The sequence below is a fragment of the Nuphar pumila genome, chromosome 13, assembly GCF_984573655.1.
Source record: "Nuphar pumila chromosome 13, dmNupPumi1.hap1.1, whole genome shotgun sequence".
NCBI classification, from domain to species: domain Eukaryota; kingdom Viridiplantae; phylum Streptophyta; class Magnoliopsida; order Nymphaeales; family Nymphaeaceae; genus Nuphar; species Nuphar pumila.
In genome coordinates this window covers 24,309,939-24,334,840 of record NC_143261.1, presented here as the reverse complement: position 1 = coordinate 24,334,840, position 24,902 = coordinate 24,309,939, and the positions used below count along the sequence as shown (strand labels likewise).

Genomic DNA, 24,902 nt, shown 5'->3' with positions numbered 1-24,902 from the left:
TATAGATCTTCCATATGTAACTTCAAAATATCAGTTGGCAGATTTCTTCACCAAAGCTTTGTGTGCTCCGCGGTTCAATTTCCTCTTTGGCAAACTTTTGGTCATCTTGCCCTAAGTTTGAGGGGGGTATTAAATTGTAATTCAAAAGACAATGTATTATATATATATATATAAGAAGATACATATACATATATATTCATATATATGTACATGTATCCATCTACTTATATATATATAAAGTATATATTTCTTTCTTGTATTAGCTATAGGGTTATTTCAGTCATTTCTACATTTTACGAATATTCATGTTTTTGAATATGATTGTAATTCCTCTTTTTTATTTTTTCTTATTTTTGTAATTTTTTTCATTTCTTATTTTTTCTTTTTATGTAATATTTCTGTACGCAGTCAGTGGTGTGGCTGACTATGTAAGGTGTACAACAGTCGGCCATTGACTGTTGTACACAGTTTAAAAGATAGACGTTGGGCTGATTCCCGACGTCTCTATTAAGAGCTGTTGGGAATGACTCTTTAAGTGTGCTTATAAACAAGGGCTATGTGAGCCCATTGAAGTCATGTATTACAGTAAGGAGTTGTCTCCTTAAGCTTATGAATAATGTGCATTTATTGCACTTCTTTTGTGGTGTAAAACTTATAAACAATGTGCATTTATTGCACTTCTTTTGTGGTAAAGCTTATAAACACTGTGCATTTATTTTGTGTCTTGACTCTTGAGTATTTGAAGTATCAAGTTATTTGAAAACTTGATTGTTTGCAAGGATTCTTTACACTACAAGGAAATGCTCATTCCTCAAAATCTAATTCCAGATAATTGCAGTTGCAAAATGCCACTCACACTATTTTGGAAAAGAAATTACAACAAAGACGACTAAATGGGAACTCTGACCATGCCATTTACAAAGCATGAAATACCAAGTGATAGAACATCAATAAAATTTATATCGAATGATCAGCAAAGCAAGTCCAAGCAGGAAATACATAATACAAGAATTATATCCACCCTCATAAACTACAAAACCGGGGAGAAAACTCCAACTACATTTAGAAAGTAATCAAACATACCTTTTGTGGCATAATCACACCCTCAGGTGGCTTTGTGATGTGCTTGTGTGCATCTGGAAGCTTGTATCTAGCAGATCTGAAACAAGTAACATGGTAAACAGGATAATCATGATGATTATTTGACATAACCAAACATCATAATAGTCAAAAAACAGGAATAGTTTGAATACGGTCCCAAGTAGCACATCTACTTGAGCAAATAACTTTTTACAACATTAACTTACAGGACTTGATTTTGTGCGATGTCTTCCATTCCTGTGACAGGAGATTGGAAAATTGGGGGGCATGCATCTCCATTACAAAGAGACAGATATCCATTCATGCCACCACTGCAAGGAGACCTACAATCAGATGTCTCTCAAAAGGCATATGGTACTGACAAAGGAGAATAAGTATAATGAAAGGGAAAATTAAAGATAAAAAGATGTTAGAGAGAGAATAAAGTTCATATTCAATGAAGAAATGGAATCTTGAACATAACAAAGCACATTCTACTTGGTGTTGGAGGATGTACTAGTTTGGTAATTTAACGATAAGTGATGGACAAGGAGGGAAAGATGTTAAAATTATATATATGCATATATATATATATATATGTTTTAATAAATTTTCCCATAGAGGCATTTTTTTTACATGCAGTAATAGTTGTTTATTAGAAACAACTATTGTCTTATTTTTCTTATTTTTCTTATTTTTTAAATTTTCACCTTTATGCACATTGGGGGGCCCACTTCATGGAGTCGTTGGGGCCCCAACGGTCATATTTTACAACCATTGGGAGCTCCCCAATGACTCTATGAAAGGGGAGCTCCCAATGGTCTCGCTCTCTCTCATTTTGTATATAAATAGGAGTGTAACCCCCCACATGTAGCTTATTCCTTTTTTCCCTCACTATTCAATAATATTCACTTTTTGTTAGCCTTTGGCATTGTCCCTTAGTAGACTTTTGTGTGTGCACTTGAGTTCTTGTCTATCTTCTTTGTAATTGTCCATTATTGGACTTGTATGTGCTTTGCATATTGTTATTTGTAATTCCGCATACTTCATTACATAGTATCAGAGCTCATTGGGTTCTCTTGATCTTGAAAGTATTTCTTGTGGTGATTGAAGATCATGACAAATGTGCTATCACTTTCTTATCTTTACCTGTCTCTTTTCATCATGGAGCATGAATCAAGAGTAGAGCTCTCCTTCAAACATAATGGGCCCATTAGACTGGTATATCCAAAGCTTAAAGGTAAAATTCCTTCCGTTGGAGAAATCACATCTAAGAAAGAAGAAGCAAGCAAAAATGAAAGAGATATTAAAGATACTTTAGCACTTAACCAAATATCGGAGGTACTTCAACAACTTCTCAAATCATCCTTCACTTTGGGTGCCGCCATAGCATCTTCCTCGTCTCCTCCAAGTATGTGGATTCTTGATTCGGGTGATTCCTTTCGTATGACACCTCATAGGAATGTTCTTTGCAAAGTTTACATTAATCCTACGTCATCTTATATTTCAATGACTGATAGAACTTCTTTAAAAATAGAAAGTATTGGAACACTTGATTCAAAATTTTCTTGCTCCAAAAATAATGGTAGTTCCAAAATTAAATTTAAATCTTTCTTTTGTCTCTCAAATTTTTGATCGTGGTTACAAAATTTCATTCTCACCTAAAGATTGCACCGTGCAGGATCTCCAGTCAAAAAAGTTGATTGGGCAACAATATAAAAGAGGCGATCTTTACTTTATGGATTTTTTGTCCCTTCCACCCAAGTCATTTTGTCATTTTGTACATGTCAAAAGTATTGATGCTAAGGATAAGAGACTTGGGCATCTTAGCTTTTCAAAGATTTCTCTCTTTCATTTTTTGAAAAATACATGTAATAAAAAAGACATATCTTGTAAAGATTGCATTTTTAAAAAAATGAAAGCAATTCCTTTTCTTCAAAAAACTTTTGTTTATACACGGTCTTTTGAATTAGTACATTCGGATGTATGGGGTCCCTCACCTATCATATCAAAAGGAAGTTACTCATATTATGTTATTTTTGTAGATGATTTTACTAGATATATGTGAATTTATTTTTTCAATCATAAATATGATGTGTCCTCTTTTTTTAAGAAATTTCATATAATGATTAAAAACAAATTCCTAAGCAAACTTTCTATTTTTATATCGGATTCAGGAGGAAAATATATGTCTAATGATTTTCAAAATTACTTAAAACAAAATGAAATTTGTCATCAAAGGTCATATCCTAGAACTCCGCAACAAAATGGGTTAGCGAAAAGAAAGCATAGACGTATAATATAAACCACTAGGACTCTTTTAATTTCAAAAGGCATTCCAAAAAGAATTTGGGTCGAAGCCATTCTAACCTCAACTTACTTAACTAATATAACTCCTTCGTCTTCATTAAAAAATGCTTCTCCATTTGAAAAGCTTTTTCAAATGACTCCCGATTTTAAAAGACTAAAAATCTCTAGTTGTAAGTGTTATGCTCTTACTCATAAAAATGATAAGTTATCCCCAAAAGATATTGAATGTGTTTTCTTAGGCTATAGAGAAAATAAAAAAGAATAACGATGTTTTGATAAAATAAATAACAAACTTTATGTTTTAAAAGACATTACTTTTCTTGAAAATGAAAATTAGTTTGATAGCAAAGAATCTAAAGAAAAAATTGATTATTTATTTTTATTTGATCTATTACCAAGACATATGAGTCTTAACTTTATTGAGGTATTTGAATTTTTTGACAATGACTCTAGTATTGAGAGTCCGATTGTTGATAAGGTTGGTGATCAACATGAGAATTTGAATGAAAATGTATCAAATGATACACGTGTATACTAGACGGGGTGAAGGTAATCATCCATGTGCCCTTGACAAATTCTCTCAAAACATACCTTTCGAAGAATCTCAACCTAGGAAATCAAATTGTATCTCTAGTGCTCCAAGTAGATTTGTATCATGACTAATTTTCAGCAAACTTTAGAGCATGTTTAATAACTCTTCACTCTTATCATGAACCATCTCATTCTAATGATGTCAAACAATACCCTCATTGGAATGAAGCAATGGAATTTGAACTTAATGCTCTTAAAAAAACCAACACATGGGAAATAGTTAATCTTAGGCAAGAAACCTATGGGATGTAGATGGGTGTTTAAAATCAAAACCAAAAATATATAAAACAAGGTTAGTTGCCAAAGGGTATGCCTAAGAATATGTAATAGATTATCAGAAAACTTTTGCTCCAGCAGCAAGAGTGACTAGTGTTTGAACTCTCATTGCCATTGCCACTATTACAAAATGGTTCATTTTTCAATTAGATGTTAAAAATGCATTTTTAAATGAAGAACTTGGTGAGAAAGTCTACATGGAACTTCCTCCAAAGGTATTAAATGAAAAAAATTTAAAACTTAAAAAGGCTTTGTATGGTCTTAAACAAGTTCTTAAAGCTTGGTATAATAAATTTAATAATGTTTTGATTAATTTAAGATTTTCTTTGTCAAGAAAGCATGTACTACAATTGTGATTCTTCTTCTATATGTTGAAGATACGATCATCACAAGAAATTAATCTTAAAAAAAAACTTTTGATATATCTGACTTTGGTTTCTTGAGATACTTCTTAAGAATTGAGGTTGCCTACTTCCCTAGAGGATATATTCTCTCTCAAACGAAATTAGTTGTCGAAACATGTGTTAAGTCAGGAGTTTCATATGAAAAAGTGAAGACCCCAGAAGTCATAAATGTTAAATTAAGACTCGAAAATTGTGTATTGCTTGAAAATCTCACTCCATATCGTCAATTAATTGGATCTTTCACTTACCTCTCCATCACCCGACCTGATATTGCTCATGTTCATGCAGTCAGTCAATTTCAGCATGCCCCTACCACAGTGCACATGGCAGCACTGATGAGGATTGTGAGATACATTAAAAACATCATTTCGAAAGGGTTTTTCTTATGCTCTTGATCATCTTTTGATTTAACTGCTTATACTGATGCTGACTGGGATGGTAATCCAAATGATAAAATCTCAACTACTGGTTTTTGTATTTTTTAGGAGATTCGTTAATTTCTTAGAGAGGTAAGAAACAACAAAAAGTATTTTTATCTTCAACTGAAGCCAAATAAGTGCAATGGCTACAACAATGAAGCTTGTGGCTTAATAGTCTTCTCAGTGATATAAGTATTATCATCTCAACACATCAAAGATGTGATAGTGACAATAAGAGTACAATTTATATTGCAAGCAATCATAACTTTCATGAGCACACCAAGCATATTGAGATGAATTGCCATTATGTTTGTGATGAATATCTGAGAGGAACTATTACATTACCGTATGTCACGTTAGAGTACCAGCAAACTTTCGGTTCTTTTCCTGTAACGTTTAAAGGAGAGTGTTAATAAATATATTATAATAAATTGTCTGATAAGGGCATTTTTGTTTTTTTACATGTAATAATAGTTGTTTATTAAAAACAACTATTTTGTTTCTTTTCTTATTTTTCTTTTTCTTTTTCTTTTTCTTTTTCACCTTTATGAGAATTGGAGCCCCCACTTCATGGAGTCGTTGGGGCCCCAACGGTCATAAATATAACCGTAGGGAGCTCCCCAAAGACTATGAAAGGGGTGATCCCCATGGTCTCTCTCTCTCTCTCATTTTGTATATAAATAAATAGGGGTATAACCCCCACATGTAGCTTATTCATTTTTCCCTCACTATTTAATAATATTAACTTTTTGTTAGCCTTTGGCATTGTCCCTTAGTGGACTTTTGTGTGTGCCCTTGAGTGTTTGTCTATCTTCTTTGTAATTGTCCATTATTGGACTTGTATGTGCTTTGCACTTTGTTATTTGTAATTTTGAATGCTTCATTAGAGAAGATTGGTGGTGTTAGATGCAGTAAGGCTTGCTGGGACATTGGTTTGGATTGCAGTTTTGCTGATTGCTTCAGGATGATGAGGGCAAAGCGGCCAATCAAGTCAGAGTGAATGTTGGGGCAATGCATCTGTTAGGTGCGGTCAACATTGCAGAAAATTTCTAGTGAATTTCAGAAAATAATTTCAATGTCCTCTGCATCTCAAAGGCGAACTAGGAATCAAGGTCGAACTACCATCAACCTTAATATGGAGAAATCCTGACTTGGTTGTCTCCTTGCTATGGGAAAATTTGGGGTCTTTTGATGCCCTAAAACCAGTTTCTAGGGGGTTTTGTCAGTCATATGCAGTGTTGTGAAAAACGTTGAGGCGTAGCGAGGCGCTCCACCAAAATCTGAGGTGAGGCGTAAAGCGTAAGCCTCAATTTTTTTTTTAAACTTAAAAAAATATATAAAAATATCTAAAATTATAAATAAACAAAAAATGCTTTATTGATAAAGCAGCAACCAACAAAAAATAAAAAATATCAAATAAATATTGAAGGCACGACATATAATCCAAAGGATGGCGGGATTGTTGATTGGAGTTACTACAATATGGATAGCAATCTGCCGACGTTAGCTGAGATTTGTGCAGTTTGCAATGACTCAGGTCTTTCTTGCAATGGTCACTTATTCCGTGCCACTGGAAGCAGCACTCAAGGTCTCTCTTGTTTTCCATTATTTTAATCTCTTAAATGTGAATTGGGGTTATTTATAAGTCTCCTTTATGCCATTTCTATCAACAATAACAATGATTTTATTTTTTCATTTTGCACAAATATCAAAATTAACAATCTATTGGTAACAATCTATGAAAGATGGATAGACACATAATTGTATCTAGACTTGAAGTTTTGAAAGAAGAATATTGTGAATTTGTCTTGATAAGCATGGGAAGAATGCAACCGAATGATATGACACCTCAGTGACTACAGATAATAAGGGAAAATCATAAAACCTACCAATCAGGAAGCCTTTTATAAAAAAAAGAATATGTTTTTAACACATTTCTATCTGAGACTCCCATTGTCCATGATCTATTAAAAACAAACAGGAAAAACAAGAAACATATTTTACAAGAAAAAACCTTATTGTATGATTACGATTTGTAGCATTGCACCACGATTTTGATTTTTTTTCTCATTTATTTGTTTTTTCTTTTATAGAAAAAAATCAGAAAACATCAATAATCTTTCATAGCAATAGTAGCAATAGACATTTTAGTTTGTAATTGATAATCTAACTTCATATCTAGAGCATTTTATAAAATATAAGATAATTGTGCATATATATATATATATATAGGAAACTACTGTCAAATAGAGTTCTTGAGCACATGTATTTAAACTTAAATGATAAGGCAGACATTGTCCACCTGATGAATGACAACATATCATGGCATAAGTTCAACAAATGTCCTCTGCTGGTTGTAATAAAAAACTGGTGAAATCATATGCAGCTTGCAGTGAAATCAAATAAAAATTCCAAAACAAGGTGACGCGCGTACGCCTCACCTTGAGGCGTACACCTCAAGGCGTATGAGGCATGCGCCTCAGGGCTTTTGCACCTTATGCCTGCGCCTCAAGGCACACGGCCCCTCTCCTTGAGGCGAGGCGCTCTTTTAATAACACAGGTCATATGGGTAGATCTATAGATGACTGAGTAGATCTCTATCACGCTACGTTTCAAGAGACGTTTCACACAAGCCCTTTTTATGATCACTATGGTGCAGGACCTGGTTACCAGTGATAAGAACCTTATTCTGGGCAGAGCTCAATGAGATGGAGGAATAATTTTCCTGCCTTGACGAGCGTGCACAAAAGGGGGTTTGATTTTACCATGATCCTCACCTTGGCTGATAGGATTGATGTCTCAACAAGGGGCCTCATCATGAGACCATGATTTCCAGATAGGGACTTCAGGACATGCCTTTGTCAGGGTTACACTTCTCTTGGTAGAAAAACAGATAAACTCCGTGCTTGTGCAAGCACAAGTTACATTGCTTTCTGGTGAAGAGAAGTGGTCAGGGATACACTAGCATTTTGAGCCATGTAGTATTTCATATCACAACTCAAACAAACCTTTCTGGGAGCAATAGCATAGGAGGGGGAGCACTTTCCAATGGGAAAATTGGTGAATGTCTACCGTTGAAACTAAAAGAGTGAATGTCAACTGCAGTGGAGCTCTCCATAGTCAAGTATATGGGTGGCCAAACTGGTGGATGTCTATTGCTGAGCTAAAAGAGAAAATGTCAACTGTGGTGGAGCCCTGTGCAGTCAAGTAGATGGGTGGCCTTTGTTATCATGAGGAAACTCAACCTGGTCAAGAGGGATCTTGTGACTTGGAGGTGCAGCAGAGGGGTTGATCCAACGGCAAGGATTAAGAAACTACAGTGCAGACTACTGGAATTGCAGGAAAATATTCTTGGGATTGACTTGATTGATTTTCAGGCTCATCAACAGGTTATTTTGTAACTATAGGAGATGACTAACTAGAGGCTGAGAAAGGAGCTGAAATGGGGATATAGGACTCGTGCATTTTGGTTGAAAGACGAGCACCAAAAACACGCTTCTTTCACGTGATGGCTTCCTTGAGGAGCTCAATAAACAGTTTTTGCCACACTATTGATGAACACCACAACCGAAGCCAAATCTAGCAACCCACATATCCGCATCCTCCAGCTATTCCCCCTAGAACAGGTCGTATCCATGCAGTAGAAGTCCTAATTAAGTGAATCAAGAGCCTCTGTGTTTATACTTTCCAAAGAAGGTTGGTTGCTTAGAATGCTTAACTTAAAAATGTTAAAATTATATATATATATATCCTCTCCGCAGCCAAGTTTTTTTAAAGTGCCGCATTGCCGCATCCGCACCTGCACCTATGTGACATAGAGACCCAGATATATGCCATTAATACATAGGGTGTTTCTGATCTGCATTGGATAGGCAGGTGTAGAACTGATGATATGTAGTTGTTTGGTGAAGCTTTGCTGTATTTTGTGACAGCTTGTCACCTCCCTTTTAATAAAAATTTCATTGTCTTAAAAAAATAAAGAATAAAGTTGCTAATTTGTGAGCAATCATTCAACTGAGCCAGTTTAACTTTTTTTCTCAATAGGCCTATTTTTTTCGATAGGTGAGCCAGTTTAACTTAGAAACTCAAAGAGAGAACAATAAGCTGCATGATCTTCCTGCCAGGCGACAGTGAAATGAAATGACACTCTGATAATAACAATGCCAATGTGGATTATTGGCAAGTAACTACGGAAAATTCACATGATAGTTGACTATCTAATATAACCTGACCAGCTAAGACAAACCAATCCAAGATCTGAAAAACTGAAAATTGTGGTAGCAGAAAATATAACACATGTGTACATCAGGGAAAGTGTATAACTGTACATCAAACAAAGTTTGCAAACAGACCTGGCATTTGGATCAATTTTTTCCTTGACTTCAGCCCGTTGTTTATCGGAGCATTGGTTGAAGCGATCATAGAGTGAAAATATAAAAGGAGCCAAAGGATGACTAACGGTCACAAAAAGCATGTCAAACATCATGCTGTTCCTCCGTACTTCCTCTTCCTTCAGATCAGCATCACATAGTTAATTCTCAGAAAGAGATGATATGGAGACCAGCAAAAAAAACCCAAATTTCACAAAGTTACAAGCAAAATACCATACTGTTAAAGTATGCTCAATTTTGCTTATCTCTGCAAGAAGACGTCCTTCATCAATGAAAGGTAATTTAGCCACACCCTTCAGTAACATAGAGAACAAAATGGAAAAGTCAGTGGTCTAAACCCAAGATAATTCCGTATATCTTGGATATGAATCAGATTAACTTTTTGTTCCAAATTCTAGGATATGAAAATAACCTGCCAGGAATAGCGTTTGCCATTCATGTCAACTTCAAAATCTGATCATCATGAAAACACAAGATAATCAGAATCATAAAATGTAATCAGTAATCATACTCAGATCAAAATGCAGATACCTACCAGTTGGATAAAAATCAGTGATAGGCGAATTTGGATCAGTCATCAAACGCCTATAGTGCTCTGGAAGTGCATGAGAACTGCAAAAGTGCATCAATCAGCTTCATTCAATAGAAGAAAGAGGGTAGAAATTGTGCAATGAGACCCAACCTTGCAGCAGGAAACACCCCCATCAGCTGATTGAAAGGTTTGAAGGGAGAACCAATTTGAAAGCTTATATCGAATTGATCCAAACCCTTGATGTCAGAAGCAAATGGTGCATAGTGATAAGGATAAAACCTGCAAGACCAAATGTTCAGGATGAACTAAGAGAGAGATATTACTAAAACAGGCATAGCAAGAGCCAAAAGACCATATTGCTAATCTAAATCTATTCCAACTTCTTAACAGTGAGCACACACACACACACACACACACAAGAAGAGGTGTTAATTCAAAGTTCAAACCACTATGAAAGTGACAAATGTGCCAACATCATGCAATTCATTCCTGAAAGTCTCAGATACTGGCTCACCATTTCCATGAACATACTCCTTCATAATAATAGTGCATAACCCAGCACAAACCTTCTGTGTAGCTCAGAACCTAACAAAATCAACGCTGTTATTGTTAGCAAACAGAAAAAATGGAACTTGATGACCAAAACATCTCTCTCAAAAAAACTCGAATTCATCGACTTTTGGTGCAACATGAACTGTTGATTTTTACTTAACTTCTCTGTGCTACAGTGATCTTAATACAGAAAAGCAGAATTATTTTATAGGGAAACTTTTACAAGAAGTTCAACAACCCAGAAACATAAATTCGATCACATCCAGAAGCAATACTTTGATTGAGGATAGCAAAAGTTGCACTCCCTCAACATGGTGCAAGTTGCTAGAGTATGTTCGTACACGACTGGCAAATGTGAATTTGATTATTTACTTCATGCATAAAACAGAGTACATGGAAGAAGTTCATTCAACTTACAACATCTCTACGGATCTTTTCAAGTTCCTCAGGTGTTTTTGCAGAAAATTTTTCCTCGTAGTACCGCTCTTTCCATCCAGGCTCTCCCAGTTTAACCTGCAGATGTGAAAGTGGGTCTTGTTACACAGATTACACCATATGCAACCTGATTACAGACCGACAGGGTCAGGACACATCCAACATGTGGCCCAGTTCAAATCAGGTACACCCCACATAAGGGCAAATCAGACATGTACCTCAATTCGCTATCAGATATAGCCCACATATAACAAGATTAAACTCATGATCCTCAACCAACTTTCACATATATCGCTATCAGATATAGCCCACATATAACATAGCAATGTGCGCATGTGCAAGTGTATGTACGTGCCCACCAGGGGCATCTGAATTAATCCAATCAGACTCAGACTGATCCTATCTGTATCCTACTATGACCACACCAATCCAACTTGAAATTTGCCTAGAGATAACTTACCCGGTCCTCACAGTTTCACCATGAAAGAACTGCACCAGATTCAAATTGAATAAGATCTGCATCCACCTGGACGCAGACCACCTAACCCAGTTTCAATAGTATCAACTAAAACTATAACTAATTAGTTTTACAGACAACAAGTAGTAAGTTGAACAACTTCCAGTCAATGCTAAAATCAACTTCTTCAAACCTTGTCTTCCTCTTGATTTTCAGAGTTGAAAAGATCAGACTTCTCTCGAAGTAAATCTTTGAGCTTTGCTTTCAGCTCCTCTTTGTTTTCACGAACCTGCCAACCAAAATAAGTTGTGAATACAATAAACAGATCTCCAGCCATACTACAACAACCAAAAAATTCATGATATTACATTTAATAGAAATCTAAACAGCAAATTGTCATCGATTAGACGGACTCTTGAAAACACAAAAGCATGAAACTAACTTCAACCACAGAAAAGATGAGCATACTTCCATCTCAAGACTGTTTTCAGCTGCAACAATAGCAGCACCAACACTAGGCCCCTGTACAGAAACACGGGCGACTTTATGAGCTCGAACAGAAGCTTCTTTTTTAGATGATGTGCCATATTGCTCCACATTTATCTTGAGACCTGACACGCCATCCATAGCATGCCCAAGTCGATTAGTTGCAGACTTGTTAGCAGATCCCACATTTTGATATGGAGAAGCTACAGGCGCTGATGCAAGTCGTGAACCATGAAAACGAGTAACTGGAACTAAAGAATCAGGACAAATTTGTGGTTCCACATCATCTCCGCGCTTAGATTGAGCTTTCTCACGCTTGATTCTCTCTGACTGGCGCTGGAAATTTTTGAGACAACATAACATGTAAGATGATTCATTTTCTAACATGGAACAAAAGATAATCCTATTTCCAGCATAAAATACAACCACTATAAAAAAGCAAAATCTGCATCCAAATTTATGTATTAGACCATGACGTTCATATGAAAAATACAATGGTTGAAATTCATCGATTCAGCAAGTCAACAAGAAAAATTAGATTCAATTTGGTGAGACAAGTCAAGCGAGAGTCAGCGGACTAATCAAGTCTTTAATAAGGTTGTGATTTTGTACAAACACAGTCGCCAAAGGTTGACCGTACACAGTGACACAGCACAAGACCAAGTAGTCAGCTTGATAGTCTCCCAATCCATAGGTACCATCTAGTCAAACTAACAGGTTTGATAGCCAAGACTCTTGTGTATACATTCTTTTCAACACTTGGGTTGATTCTTCTCAAGCCTATAAATGATAACCCAGCTGATATGGACTTTCAAAATGATAACCATCTAGTATCAGTGCAGATACAGGCTTTGCCATCTGATATGGACTTTCCATGAACCAATACTCTCACATCTAGTATTTGCTACTAATCACCTTTTCTTTACAGTAAAACTAACAATGAAACCAAATTTTTGTCCTACACTGCTTTGCTATGACCATGAGCTTAAATGTTAACGTGCAAAATTACCACCGGTTTGTTACCAAATGGGATACAGTAATTGTGCATAAACTAGGTGTCATTGGTTTCATGATAGAGCCCTAACTTAAAGCTTACTGATCAGCATGATGGCGCTAGCTGGAAATTAACAAAAGACAGTATCATAGGATAAAGGTTGGGTGGATGAAATGGAAAAGTGCAACTGGAGTGATGTGCGATCGTAGAATGCCATTGCGGTTGAAGGGAAAGTTTTATAGGACAACTATTAGGCCCGCTTTACTATATGGTACGGAATGTTGGGCTGCCAAGAGACATCATATTCAAAAAATGAGTGTAGCTGAGATGCGGATGCTTAGATGGATGTGTGGAAATACAATAAAAAATAAGATTCGGAACGAGGAGATACGTAAGAAGGTAGGTGTTGCACCCATTGAAAATAAGATGCGAGAGAATCGTTTACGGCGGTTTGGACATATTCGGCGAAGGCCTAATGATGCTCCAGTTAGAAGGTTGGAGAAATGGGAAAATATATTAGTTAAAAGAAGGCGGGGTAGGCCTAGGAAGACTTGGATGGAGATGATAGGAAAGGATATGAATGCTTTGAACCTCACCGAGGACATGGCATTGGATAGAAATGATTGGAGGAAAAGGATTCATGTGGAAGACCCAAAATGAATTTCTTTTTTGGTTCATATCGCTGACCCCAATTGTTTTGGGATGAAGGCGTAGTTGTTGTTGTTGTTGTAGTATCTACTCCACCTCATCCTTTTATACAGCCGAGCTAGAATCAGGTATGAATCTATTACCTAAGTGGGTGCTGTGGGTCTGGGGGCCTTCACCTAAAGAAGCCATTTTTGGGTGGGCTTGTGCATGGGAAAAATTCTTACACCACCCTTAAAGAGGTTCAGAATCCAAATGGCTAATAAGCATGCCATGTGTATATAAGCTGAAGAGTCAGCAATTCACCTATTTCGGTTCTGTAACTCTTTCCAATACCTATTCAAGCTTGCATGGCCACAGATACAGCCTGAGATCTGCTCTGCATCATGTTTTAGAGAACTACTTTAGGACCCTAAACAGCTCACAGAAATCAAAATGATGGCAGAAAATCTGGAGGTGATGACTGCTGTCCATTTGGTGGGAAAGACACAACTGGATATTTAATAATATCCGATATAAATCTTACTGTACTTCATCAAAGAATTCAAGAAGATACAGACATATGTAATAAATCAGTTTCGGGGGGATGAAATTAAATGGAATGGTATTTCCTAGAATTGGCCCTTCAGTTTTCAGCTGTTCTCAAGCCCGAATGTATTTTGCTGACTTCAACACCTTCAATTGAATAAAATATTTTCTTTTCCCCTCAAAAAAACACAAAATAGTTCAAATAAGAAGTCCAGATAAATTTCATAGAATACTACTATTAAGTTGCATGACATGCATTGTAGAAGAAGTCCTTTCAAAATGGGAAATAAAAAAAGACAAAAACTAGAAGTAATGTAAAGTATATCACCACAAAATAGTGATAAGACATCTAATGACTCCATCTAAAATTTTTTATAACAAGTACTCATCTTTTCATTGAAGTCCATGTAAACATAACAAAGGACTAGAGATGCACAATATTACAAAGTATAAGAATAAAGGGTCACAACCCAATTATTAGGCACAATCTAGAAAAGATTGACACATACTACAAACTACAAGAAACATAGTTACCAAGGCTTCAAAAAAAAGTTCCCAGTAGAGAGCCCCACCAATATGTAGCAACAAAAAATAAACACAGACCTGATGAAGTCGGGCCCTTTTCTGAAAAATTTGATCTTCATATGATCCCACTGCCTGAATAAACTGCTCAACTCTCTTCAGATTTGGCTACAGAGAACAATAATACACAACGATTGGGGATTAGCAGCAAAGAAGGCAGACACATTAAATATTTGATATCATGGCACCAAAGAGCATACTAGAGAAAGAAAACCCTCAGTACCTTGCTGGCATCAGTCAGATATCCACCCATTGCCCTGAACTCCTTTTTATAGACAGCCACGAGCAAATTGATTGCACCCTAATCAGCAAAACGTATAACAGAGATTCAGCATGTGGTCAATACATGTGATACATTTGACTGCTACAAACTAAAGTCAGCAAAGAAAAAGAGAACCTATAGAACACACATTAAATACCATCTATGTAGGCAAAAATCATATTGAAAGAGATGATCTTCTAACATGGAAAACATTCACAAGATGCATTTGGCGAACGAAAGAAAAATGAGAACCTACCTCGCGAATTTCTAGTGTGGGCATATGTGGAAGAAAATCATTGCCGACAAAAAAGCATATAAAGATGAAATCATCCACTATGCGTTCAAAGTCAATATTGAAAGGAGGATTAGGGATTCTAAATTCATATTCCAAGTATTCTCGTAATGTCCAAATGTTGAGAAACTGCAAAATGATCACCAGTAATAAGAAAAGCGTCAAGCACCAGTTTTATTCTAATGTGTTTTAAATATGCTGAAGAAACAACACGGTTGGAGAATTTCTAGATGCAGGAAGGAGCAAAAAAAAACTCAGACCTGATAAGGTTTTTTTGTAACTGAAGATTCTGCACTCTTTTCATCAAACTCTCCAATTTTTCTCTTTTCTTTTCCTTGGCAATCAGCAGCTAAGTGGCCCATTTGACCACATATAAAGCATTTGTCTTGCTGCCCAGGGGTGAAAACTATCTGTACAACCCACAAATGTTTTGCACTAGAAAGAATTAACTTAAATTTGCAACAGCAACTGGATTACATGAAGTAGTGAAATTGGACATAAAATGCCCTACTCTAAGCACAAGAAATTTGACAATGACAAACCATATTAGATTACTAAGCAAAATGTAAATGTTCATTAGATTTCCTAAGTTAGCACAAGCAGTACAACAATTCTAGAATAAATGGGCAATTCATCCACTTACCTCTCTTAAAATTGAGAAATGAACCTCATGTGTAGCTAGAGCCAACATAATTAGATCTGCATCCTGTGTTTTGCAAGAAGAAAAAAAGGATAAATATGCTACTAGAAACTGAACACACTAACTACATTACACGCCCACCTAGATTACCGAGAAAAATAATGTATGTGATAGAAAACCTACCAAACCATATAAGCAATGGCGTGTATTTGGGTCATAACCATGCAGGTTTCTTTGAAGGCGTATGTATGACATAATTTTGTGCTCTCCTTCACCCGGAACATTTGCATCTGAAAGGATTACCTTCAAGAAGACACATGTATAAATAGTTAGTTGGTTAAGGACATGAAGAACAACAGTGTCATCTTACTGAATTGCATCTGAAAACTTCTAGAGATGACCTTGATATTTCTCCATCCAGGATCATAATTCAAACGTAGGTGAATGTAGTACTGCAAAGCGGTTGATAGAACAGCCATAAATTCAGTCCCAGGAGTAATCACGTTAGAATCACAAACTTGTGATTTCTCTTTAGGAGGAAGTAACCTCCCCTCCTTCTCAAACTCTTGCCTTAGGCGCTCTTCTTCTGCTGCCTAAAAGGAGCAACCAGAGGTTGTGAGAAGTAGTAGTAGTAGTAGTAGCAGAAGTAGTAGTAGTAGTAGCAGCAGCAGCAGAAGAAGAAGAAGAAGAAGAAGCTTCTCCTAGAACAATAACTACAAATGTACCGCTTCTGCAGCATCTTTGGCAGCCCTAAACCGTCTTGATCGCTGCTGGTTCATCTTAGCTCTTGGTGCCACACCATCTACACAAGTTCAACAATCAGTCATGTTGCCAGAAACACAAAAGTGAAACAAATAGCATAGTTGGCAAACTAACCGGTTTGAACCGCTCAACTCGGTGACTCGTCCGAGTGGGGTCCCAACCGAGTGGCGGTTCAAGTTTAACACGTTTTGAACCAAAGCTCGGTTGGGACTCAGTCATAACCGGTGTGAACCACTCCACTCTGGCCGAGTTCCCGAGTTATCAACTATTACATGCACACACAGTAATAGCAATGACCATTTAATTCCCTTTTGAATCCCATTTAATTCAAATGGGATTACACGTTACCATTTAATTCCTTCTCTCATCAGTTTTTTGAATCCCATTTAATTCCTTATGACGAAATTGCCTTTTTGGAATTTTAAATTTTAAATGCCAATGGAATATGTGCCAGTACCAGAGTTAGTGGGTCCACATACCATACGCGGATCTAGGGAAAAGTGGCATGGCCCATGGGGTAACTTTTATTTTACTATATTATATAATTTTTTTTTTGAGGAAACCCATGGGTAATCTGGGTTGAGTTGGTTGACTTGAGCATGTGGTATGCATGAAATCTGGATCAGGGTCAACACCATATTACCTTGGAAACAAAGGTTATTGAGTTATTGAATTAAACTGGAATCTGGATCTATAATAGGAAAGCTTGAGTAGCAAAAATTCATGTAAATTATATTTTCTATGTTTTGTTTTTATTTTTCACTAGTTAAATGTATTTTAAAGTAATTTTATTTTCAAATATATGAAAAATAAAAAAATCTGAGTCGTCCGAGTTGACTTGCGGAGTCACAAGTTAGATCCCAAACAGTTTTTTTCTGAGTGGGCCAACTATGACAAAAGGAGACAATATAGTAGGACAAACACTTGATTTAAAAGATTTATGAAGATGCCAAAAAAGCATGCAATTAATGAAGAAACAGCCTATGGCCATTCCTTCAATAACCAAAACAAGAGGAAGCATATCAAAGTGCTTTCTAATCGTGATCAAACCATGGGCAGGCAAGAAACCTATTACAAGATATCATTATCAAATTTACAGCATGATTAAAACCAGCCCAAATCCAACAACTTACCAATAGCCATATACAAAAGCTTCCTTGGGCGTACCATCACAAAAAGCCTATCTATGTAATCGAACATGCACTGGAAGACCTCGTCAAAGGTAGTTGGACCAGGCTGACCACCAAAAAAGAAATTAATTAACTATGACAATATACACAATCAAGTAAGCTAAAGTAAAATAGCCATGTGCGCACTGCAAGATGTTAAACAAGACAGAATGGTTCATTAGAAGTCCAAAGACAATTCCAGATAAATATTTCCCCAGGTCTGAACACAGCCAAAAAATAAATTCTAGAAAGAAAGTAGAAAAGGGAACAGCAAGGAATTGAAGAGCACAAGATCTGGATACAACTTGTTAGCTCTATGAAATCACTAAGCTAATAACTGTATAGCATCTAGAATTAGACATTCAAAAGTAAAAATATGGACAGAATGGATGGCTGCAATCTATGTCACCTGAGGACGGGTGCGGGTGCGACGCGGCAATTCCAAAAAAATTGTGGGTACGGGGACACGGCTATATATATGTATATATATATATATATATATATATATATATATATATATATATATATTAAATATCACATAAATACAAAATAAATTCAAAGAATCAAATTCATAAATTAATTTATCATTAAATATTTTATAGAACTGTGATGGTGTGTCCAGGTAAATAAGCTCGGTATAGATCCAAGCATACAGCAGCACAAGCAACAAATACATAACAAATGAATTCCACAATAGCTCTATAAGTCCACCCAAATATCCATGAAGCATCCCTAGAAGAACAGTACCATTTCTATATATCCACTCACAATGAACTAGAAGCATGTAGAACTTTATGTCTAAATCAATGTTGTCAAGAATTGTATTGGACCCTGAATCGATTTTCAAACGATTCAGGGAATCAGCCAATTCCGATTCTGAACCGAATCGAGCTGAATCGGTCAATTTTTAACCAGCAGATTACATATGTCAGGAAAATATTAAATAATATTTAAAATATTAAAACATATTTTAAACCTTTTTTGAAAATATCTAAAAATAAGCCAATTCAGCTCATTTAGTATCAATTTTTTGCTGATACGATACGAATCAGCCAATTCGCAATGGTACTGACAACACTGGTCTAAACAAGAAGAATTTTTCTTGGGATTTTGGCAAGAAAGCACGCCTAAGATGAACAGAATGTGTGTTTTCCTAAGAAAAAATATCAGCACAACTTTAGCAAAAAAGGGCATTTTAATAGCAAAGCAAGACCTCAAAATCTGTGATAACACCACACTGTGGCATTGTCACATAATCACATTCCATCTTTAAAAAACAAGGGTTTTTTCCATAATTATCCCTAGCAAACTATGTCACAGGGATTCGCCCTGGGTGCGTTGACCGCACCCAGGGTCATTCGGTCCATTTTTTGGATTTTTTTTAAAATTGCCCTATGGAATGGGATGCGGAATTTAAAAAAAAAATCTTGGGGGGGGGGGGGGGGTGCCCCCCTATACCCCCCCCCCCCCCCCGGACCCCTGCGCAGCTGGACCCGCGCCGGGGGGAACCCCCGGACCTCTCTCTCTCTCTCTCTCTCTCTCTCTCTCTCTCTCTCTCTCTCTCTCTCTCTCTCTCTCTCTCTCTCTCTCTCTCTCTATATATATATATATATATATATATATATATTACATTTTTGCCCCTGCCGCACCCCCGTACCCAAGGTTTTTGAAAGTGCCGCACCCATGTGACATAGCCAGGATATGAGAGATTGAAACACATCCCTGCCTTATTGTCATTCCCATATTCATTCCTGCCTTTTCAATGGCCATTCCAAAAAAAAATATCTTCAGGTTACCTGCCACCAATTGAGCTGACAGAAACCACCAACTCTTATGAAATGATGTATCTACCCTCAAGGACAAATTTGGAAAACAAGATAACATAGGCATGAACTTGCGAATATGCATAAGATAGGGATGGATTTGGCAAAAGAGATAAGGATGGATTTGGAATTCATGTGTACAATACTGATGATTATGGAAAAACCTGTCAAAAGGGAACAGTTTGGATCAATTTAAATATTTAGGTGTGAAATGGCACAAACACAAACTGACTGCTAGGACACCTCGATACAAAGAGCCTAATTTTCATATATATAATGTAAACCTAACCCTTCACGTTTACCTAATATCACTTATTTGGAAATAGCATGATATAATCGAGATACAATCACAATGTCTTACTTCTTATTTTTTATATTCCATATTTTCCTAAAGATTTGATGTTCCTTATGCTAATATTTTCCATAGATTTTCCCAAAACCAACTTTTATTTATTGTGAGGATTTTCCAACACCCACCAAGAAATGTGAACCCAAAATCCACCACCCACTGAAACTTGGATTCCTATGATTAGGAATGACATGGGAAAGGGCAAATGGTATCCATTTCATTATTGGGTTTAATACAATTGGAGTTGAATGCAACAACATTTTACTATTCATAATAAGTAAACATCCCTAACTTCTCAATACCAAACACGAGTTTGAAAATCATTTCCAATAAAAACTAAAGAAAAGAATCATTTTTTCTTCCTTCAAGATTCAACAAAAAAGAAGTACTAGCTCTCCTTCCAAACCAAATCATCCCCCCCCCAAAAAAAAAAAAAGACAATAACAGCTTTTTAGGATTTAGTTCATATGTGGGATGACCCAAAACCTTAAGATACAAAAATCACCAACAAATTAAACCATAAAAATATGGAACAAGAAAAGGAATGGAAGGTCAAATGTAAACCATAAAAATATGGAACAAGAAAAGGAATAGAAGGTCGAATGACATAGCAACACCCCCCTGAGCTTGGCTAATCTCAACACCACAAATTTGTCCAGCCCCAAACCCAAACCTTAGAAACCCAAAAACTCTAATCTTTAAGTATCCAGAAATCCCTACAGAGAATTTCAGAGATCAAGGTTACCCTAGAATGTGATTTCGACCAGGAAATCAGAACAAAAAAGCATTGAGCAGATTGGTTATAGAAAGTTTAAATCTTCCAATATCCACAAGGAAGGAGGAGAGAAGCAGATCACCACACACACATGCCACACCAGACCTGCTGCCGAAAGGCGGATTAGCTTGACGATTTGCATAAAAGAGGTGCAACTGCCACTCAGTAAGAGGCGGATGAATGTAAAAAACAGCGGTGATTTTGTCATTTCCATGTTTATTTAACCATGATTAAAAGTTGACCATGGTTAACTTCAAGTCAACTAGACAGAAAGACAAATCTCTCCTAATGTCTGAAAAGGCAAGGGTTGATATGAAAATGGCAATGAGACAAGGACTTATTTTCCAATGGCCTATATGTTAGGGACGATTATGGAAAAATCATAAAAAAGGAAAAAAAACAGGGGATACTTTATTTTCTAGATTCTTTATTTTTAAAAGTTAGAGTGAACATTGCAAAATATTGGGAAAAACTATGACTCAATACATATCGCCAAACATAAACCTAAAGCAAGATAAATATGTCACCAGTGAAAACAGATAACACTAAGGCTTCAAAATGCAATGTTAAAATAGCGGTCTCATTGTGTAGAGTAGATGCCCCAGGGCAGGGACAAGTTCTATGCCTCAGGTTACATAGTAGAAGTGCAAGCTCCATGAGGCATGCACCTCATGGTTTCAGGCAAACATCTCATTTGAAAGAAGCCAATGGAAAGTCCCCTCATACAAAGAGGAAGAAGAGCAACAAAAATGAGATTGCCTCTACCAGTCAAACTCAATAGAGGGCAAGGACAACAATGACAGCACAAAGTCAGAACACACAAAGATAATCAATTTAGCAATTCCAACAATATCAGAGCCTTCTTTCTTCTCCACTTCCGCTCTATCAATTCCAAGATAGTTGTTTTAATAATTCAGTGGGAGTTCTGTATCAAATTTTGGGTGCTTGTTTCATTACTCTGTAGGATTTTCCATAGCTTCTGCTGCATTTTCACCTGGGTTTTGGTGGAATTCTTCGGTTTATGTGTCCTTGGAGACATCTGAAAAAAATGGAACGGTACAAAGGGAATACTGCAGTTCATGAAATCTGGAACATTATTGATTGCAGTTGCTCATTATTCATAGATTTCAACTATTTTATGTCTTTTTTCGAAGACCTTATGTGACTAAGTACGTGCTTGAATACTTTGTTTGATAATTCTCTGGAATTAGATTTCCAAGGATATTGATTTTCCAAACTTGGATATCAGATAGGTGCATTACAGTTCTTTTATATTTCCAGTTTCTTGAAAGTTTGAACTCTGGCATTTGAGAATGACAATCAAACATTGTTTGGAATTGTTAAGTGGATCCAAGATCCAAATTTAAGAACCCAAAACCCTTACATCATCTATTCTAGATTCAGCATCTTATTGTCCCTTCACTGTTGGTAGAAATCTTCCTCTTTTGGTTGCCTCAGATATCCTACCCATTCTCCTTCATTACATAAGCAGCAGCAGCAACAATAACTACTACCACTACAACTCCAATGGGCATCCAGAGCATCTATCGGTCCTTTTCCTAAGAGGAAGAAGTATGTCTGTGTGGTGCAGGAAGGGCTTTATAGGAATTGGTCCAACAGTTTGACCATTAATGCCATAAAAAATACACGAGCAAAAAAAATACACGAGCAATTGGTACAAACTATATACAAGGTTGAGTACTCTTTTATCACCTCCCCAAGAACTCTACGTGCATGGAGTGATAGCACGCCGAACTCTAATAGAAGGCATATAATGCAGTGAGATGATCCCAGAAAGATATTCATTCTTCAAAAAATTAAAAATCAATCCGAATACATACTCTTCTACCGTGAAATTTTATTTTATTCAATGCATAGATCACACATCTTCCACACAATGTGAGAGAATGACTACGAAGCACCATCTAAGACAAATTAATTTTTAGGCAGTTTATCTCATTCAGCCTAGGCAGTTGATTGTGCTATTTGTTGCTTCTCGTCACACTATTCAGCCTCTGCAGTTGTTTGTGTGTGTGTGTGTGTGTCACTGTGTGCACAGTTTTCATGCACAGGAGGAGCCCAAAATTTCCTTTTTTTCTTCTACACTATTGTTTATGTGCAAACATAGCACTAGGGATATTTCACCTAAATGTATGCAAGAAAAAAGAAAATAAAATCACACACTAATGTACCGAAGAGCATTGCATAACACTACAACTGCACAATGGCACTTCAGAGTGGCCCAAACAAAAGCCTCTCACTTGCAGCAACATGTATAGATTTACTTATTTGTGATGTTTCTGAAACAGCACGCACGAAACATGAATTCTTCATCCGTGATCACAACCGACTACAATTTTCCAATTCCAAAAACAAACAGGCGTCTATATCTACACATCTACAGCCCTCAAGGAACCACTAACATTCAATGGCACAAACATAATTTCCCGTCCTGTCCAAGTCGCCACAAAATGGAATAATTGAATGAAGTGATCGACCGCGAAACATCGGTGACACATATAGTGAGGAGGAACAAGAAGAGATAAGAATCAAAGACAAGCGGGCGCCCTTCTCTACACACTCTCAGCCCCAACTCGAGGAGTCACTAACGTTTAACGCCACAAACCTAGCATTTCATCCAATCAAGAAAGCCACAAAAACAGAAAAATCGAACGGACGACAACCAAATTCCGATGCAGGTAAAGAAGATGATAATGATGATGATGAGAAGAAGAAGAAGATTTTACTTCAGAAACCCTAAAAAATCGTAACGAAAAGAATCAAACGGAGGACGCCTACTCTGTCCTCGGGGTGGAAGCAAGGGTGGATGATCCCGTTCATGTCGAGGTAGAGGTTATCGAATTCCAACTTGTTAGGGTTGGGCTTGCTGGTGTCGATGGGGATCTTGACGCCGTTGATCTCCACCGCCTCCTCCTCGATGACGTCCGCCACCACCATCGGATACTTCTCCGCCAGCCATCGGTAGAAAGCCGGAACTCCCATCCTCGCTCGCCGGAGATTCGCAGGACGGACAGCTTCACCCTCCCTTGTGAATGGAAAAAAAAAAAACTAACGGAGAGTTTGCAGAGAGCAACGATCCTCTCACTCGCGAAGGAAAAAGAGAAGGTCTTCTTCCCCCCATTCCATGCGTATATGAGTCCGTCTCATTTGTTATCTCGAAAATAGCCTCAAAGATTTCGTTTGTTACCGGGAGAGGTTCTCCTACTAGCTTAATAATTTTATCAAAGAAGAAGGGCATATAGGGAAGTCGGTGCCGTGCGTAGGCGCCCGAACCCTAATTCGATCCTTCTTTTAAAGCAACGAAGGCGGATTGCTTATGCAGCGTCTGTGCGAGTGTAATATGGACGGTCGGATCCAGAAGATCGGACGGTCTAGCTGTCGTGATGTATGTGTTTGGATATTTACGGGAGATGTTGGGTCCCGCAATGAGTTTGGGCCGTTCGTGTCTACGATGGACGGTAGATATTTTGTTATAGGGTTTGTACCGCAATGTGTTCGACGGTAGAGATTTTGTAATACGGCTTGTCTCATACGTGACATTGCTGCGTCCGACAACGGATTTGGATGGTGGGCCAGGGTAAGGGAAAGGGAGCATGTACATCTGAAAGACATGGACACGGATGCATCGGAGTAAATTTTATGTACAAAAAGGATATGTAGATATTTAATATATGAGAACTGAACATTTTAGGACTTCTTTTCTTGTTCTGTCTCATAGTTTATTAAATGTTTTATTATAGGACTGAACCGTTAGATGTGTTTAGCACGAGAGATTTAGTGGGAATCGATTCTTGGATCATATTTTTTTTATGACAAAATGTACTTTATAAGCCGAAGAAAATTGGTGTCTTCATAGCCATTGATTTTGGATCACCAGAAAAACCTATATACAAGTTCGATTTCAGTGATCCAAAAGTCGTTCTCACTAAACAAAACCTATAGATCACATCTATCGTGTTAGATGTGAGAAAAAGTATCGAAAACTATAATTTTTGAAAGGACTTAACCGAGTGCATTACTTTATATATATATATATATATATAATCACTTTAGTTGTAGACAAGGAAGAACGAGAAAACAAGACTCATAAAGCCAACCCCATGCAGTTCGACTAAGTCTTGATGATA

At 36.9% G+C, this 24,902-nt stretch overlaps 1 protein-coding gene across 2 annotated transcripts in view; it reads right to left on the bottom strand.

Moving 5' to 3' along the window:
• The window catches only part of XRN3 (5'-3' exoribonuclease 3), a 30,949-nt gene extending 7,074 nt beyond the window's left edge, over positions 1 to 23,875 (bottom strand). The window contains exons 1-21 of one of the 2 annotated variants that reach the window (XM_089984059.1): positions 23,554 to 23,875; positions 17,772 to 17,874; positions 16,602 to 16,678; positions 16,278 to 16,469; positions 16,060 to 16,179; positions 15,880 to 15,942; positions 15,497 to 15,646; positions 15,201 to 15,365; positions 14,906 to 14,983; positions 14,704 to 14,790; positions 11,916 to 12,269; positions 11,641 to 11,736; positions 10,973 to 11,068; positions 10,518 to 10,588; positions 10,154 to 10,282; positions 10,007 to 10,083; positions 9,884 to 9,924; positions 9,690 to 9,764; positions 9,433 to 9,590; positions 1,308 to 1,424; positions 1,084 to 1,159 (exon numbers count right to left, since the gene is read on the bottom strand). In XM_089984059.1, coding sequence (XP_089840185.1) covers positions 1,084 to 1,159; positions 1,308 to 1,424; positions 9,433 to 9,590; positions 9,690 to 9,764; positions 9,884 to 9,924; positions 10,007 to 10,083; positions 10,154 to 10,282; positions 10,518 to 10,588; positions 10,973 to 11,068; positions 11,641 to 11,736; positions 11,916 to 12,269; positions 14,704 to 14,790; positions 14,906 to 14,983; positions 15,201 to 15,365; positions 15,497 to 15,646; positions 15,880 to 15,942; positions 16,060 to 16,179; positions 16,278 to 16,469; positions 16,602 to 16,678; positions 17,772 to 17,874; positions 23,554 to 23,757 — 2,529 coding nt within the window. In that variant the 5' untranslated portion in view covers positions 23,758 to 23,875. The remainder of the gene's footprint in view (positions 1 to 1,083; positions 1,160 to 1,307; positions 1,425 to 9,432; positions 9,591 to 9,689; positions 9,765 to 9,883; positions 9,925 to 10,006; positions 10,084 to 10,153; positions 10,283 to 10,517; positions 10,589 to 10,972; positions 11,069 to 11,640; positions 11,737 to 11,915; positions 12,270 to 14,703; positions 14,791 to 14,905; positions 14,984 to 15,200; positions 15,366 to 15,496; positions 15,647 to 15,879; positions 15,943 to 16,059; positions 16,180 to 16,277; positions 16,470 to 16,601; positions 16,679 to 17,771; positions 17,875 to 23,553) is intronic. The other variant, XM_089984060.1, reaches the window with a different exon arrangement.
• Positions 23,876 to 24,902: the final 1,027 nt, after the last annotated feature.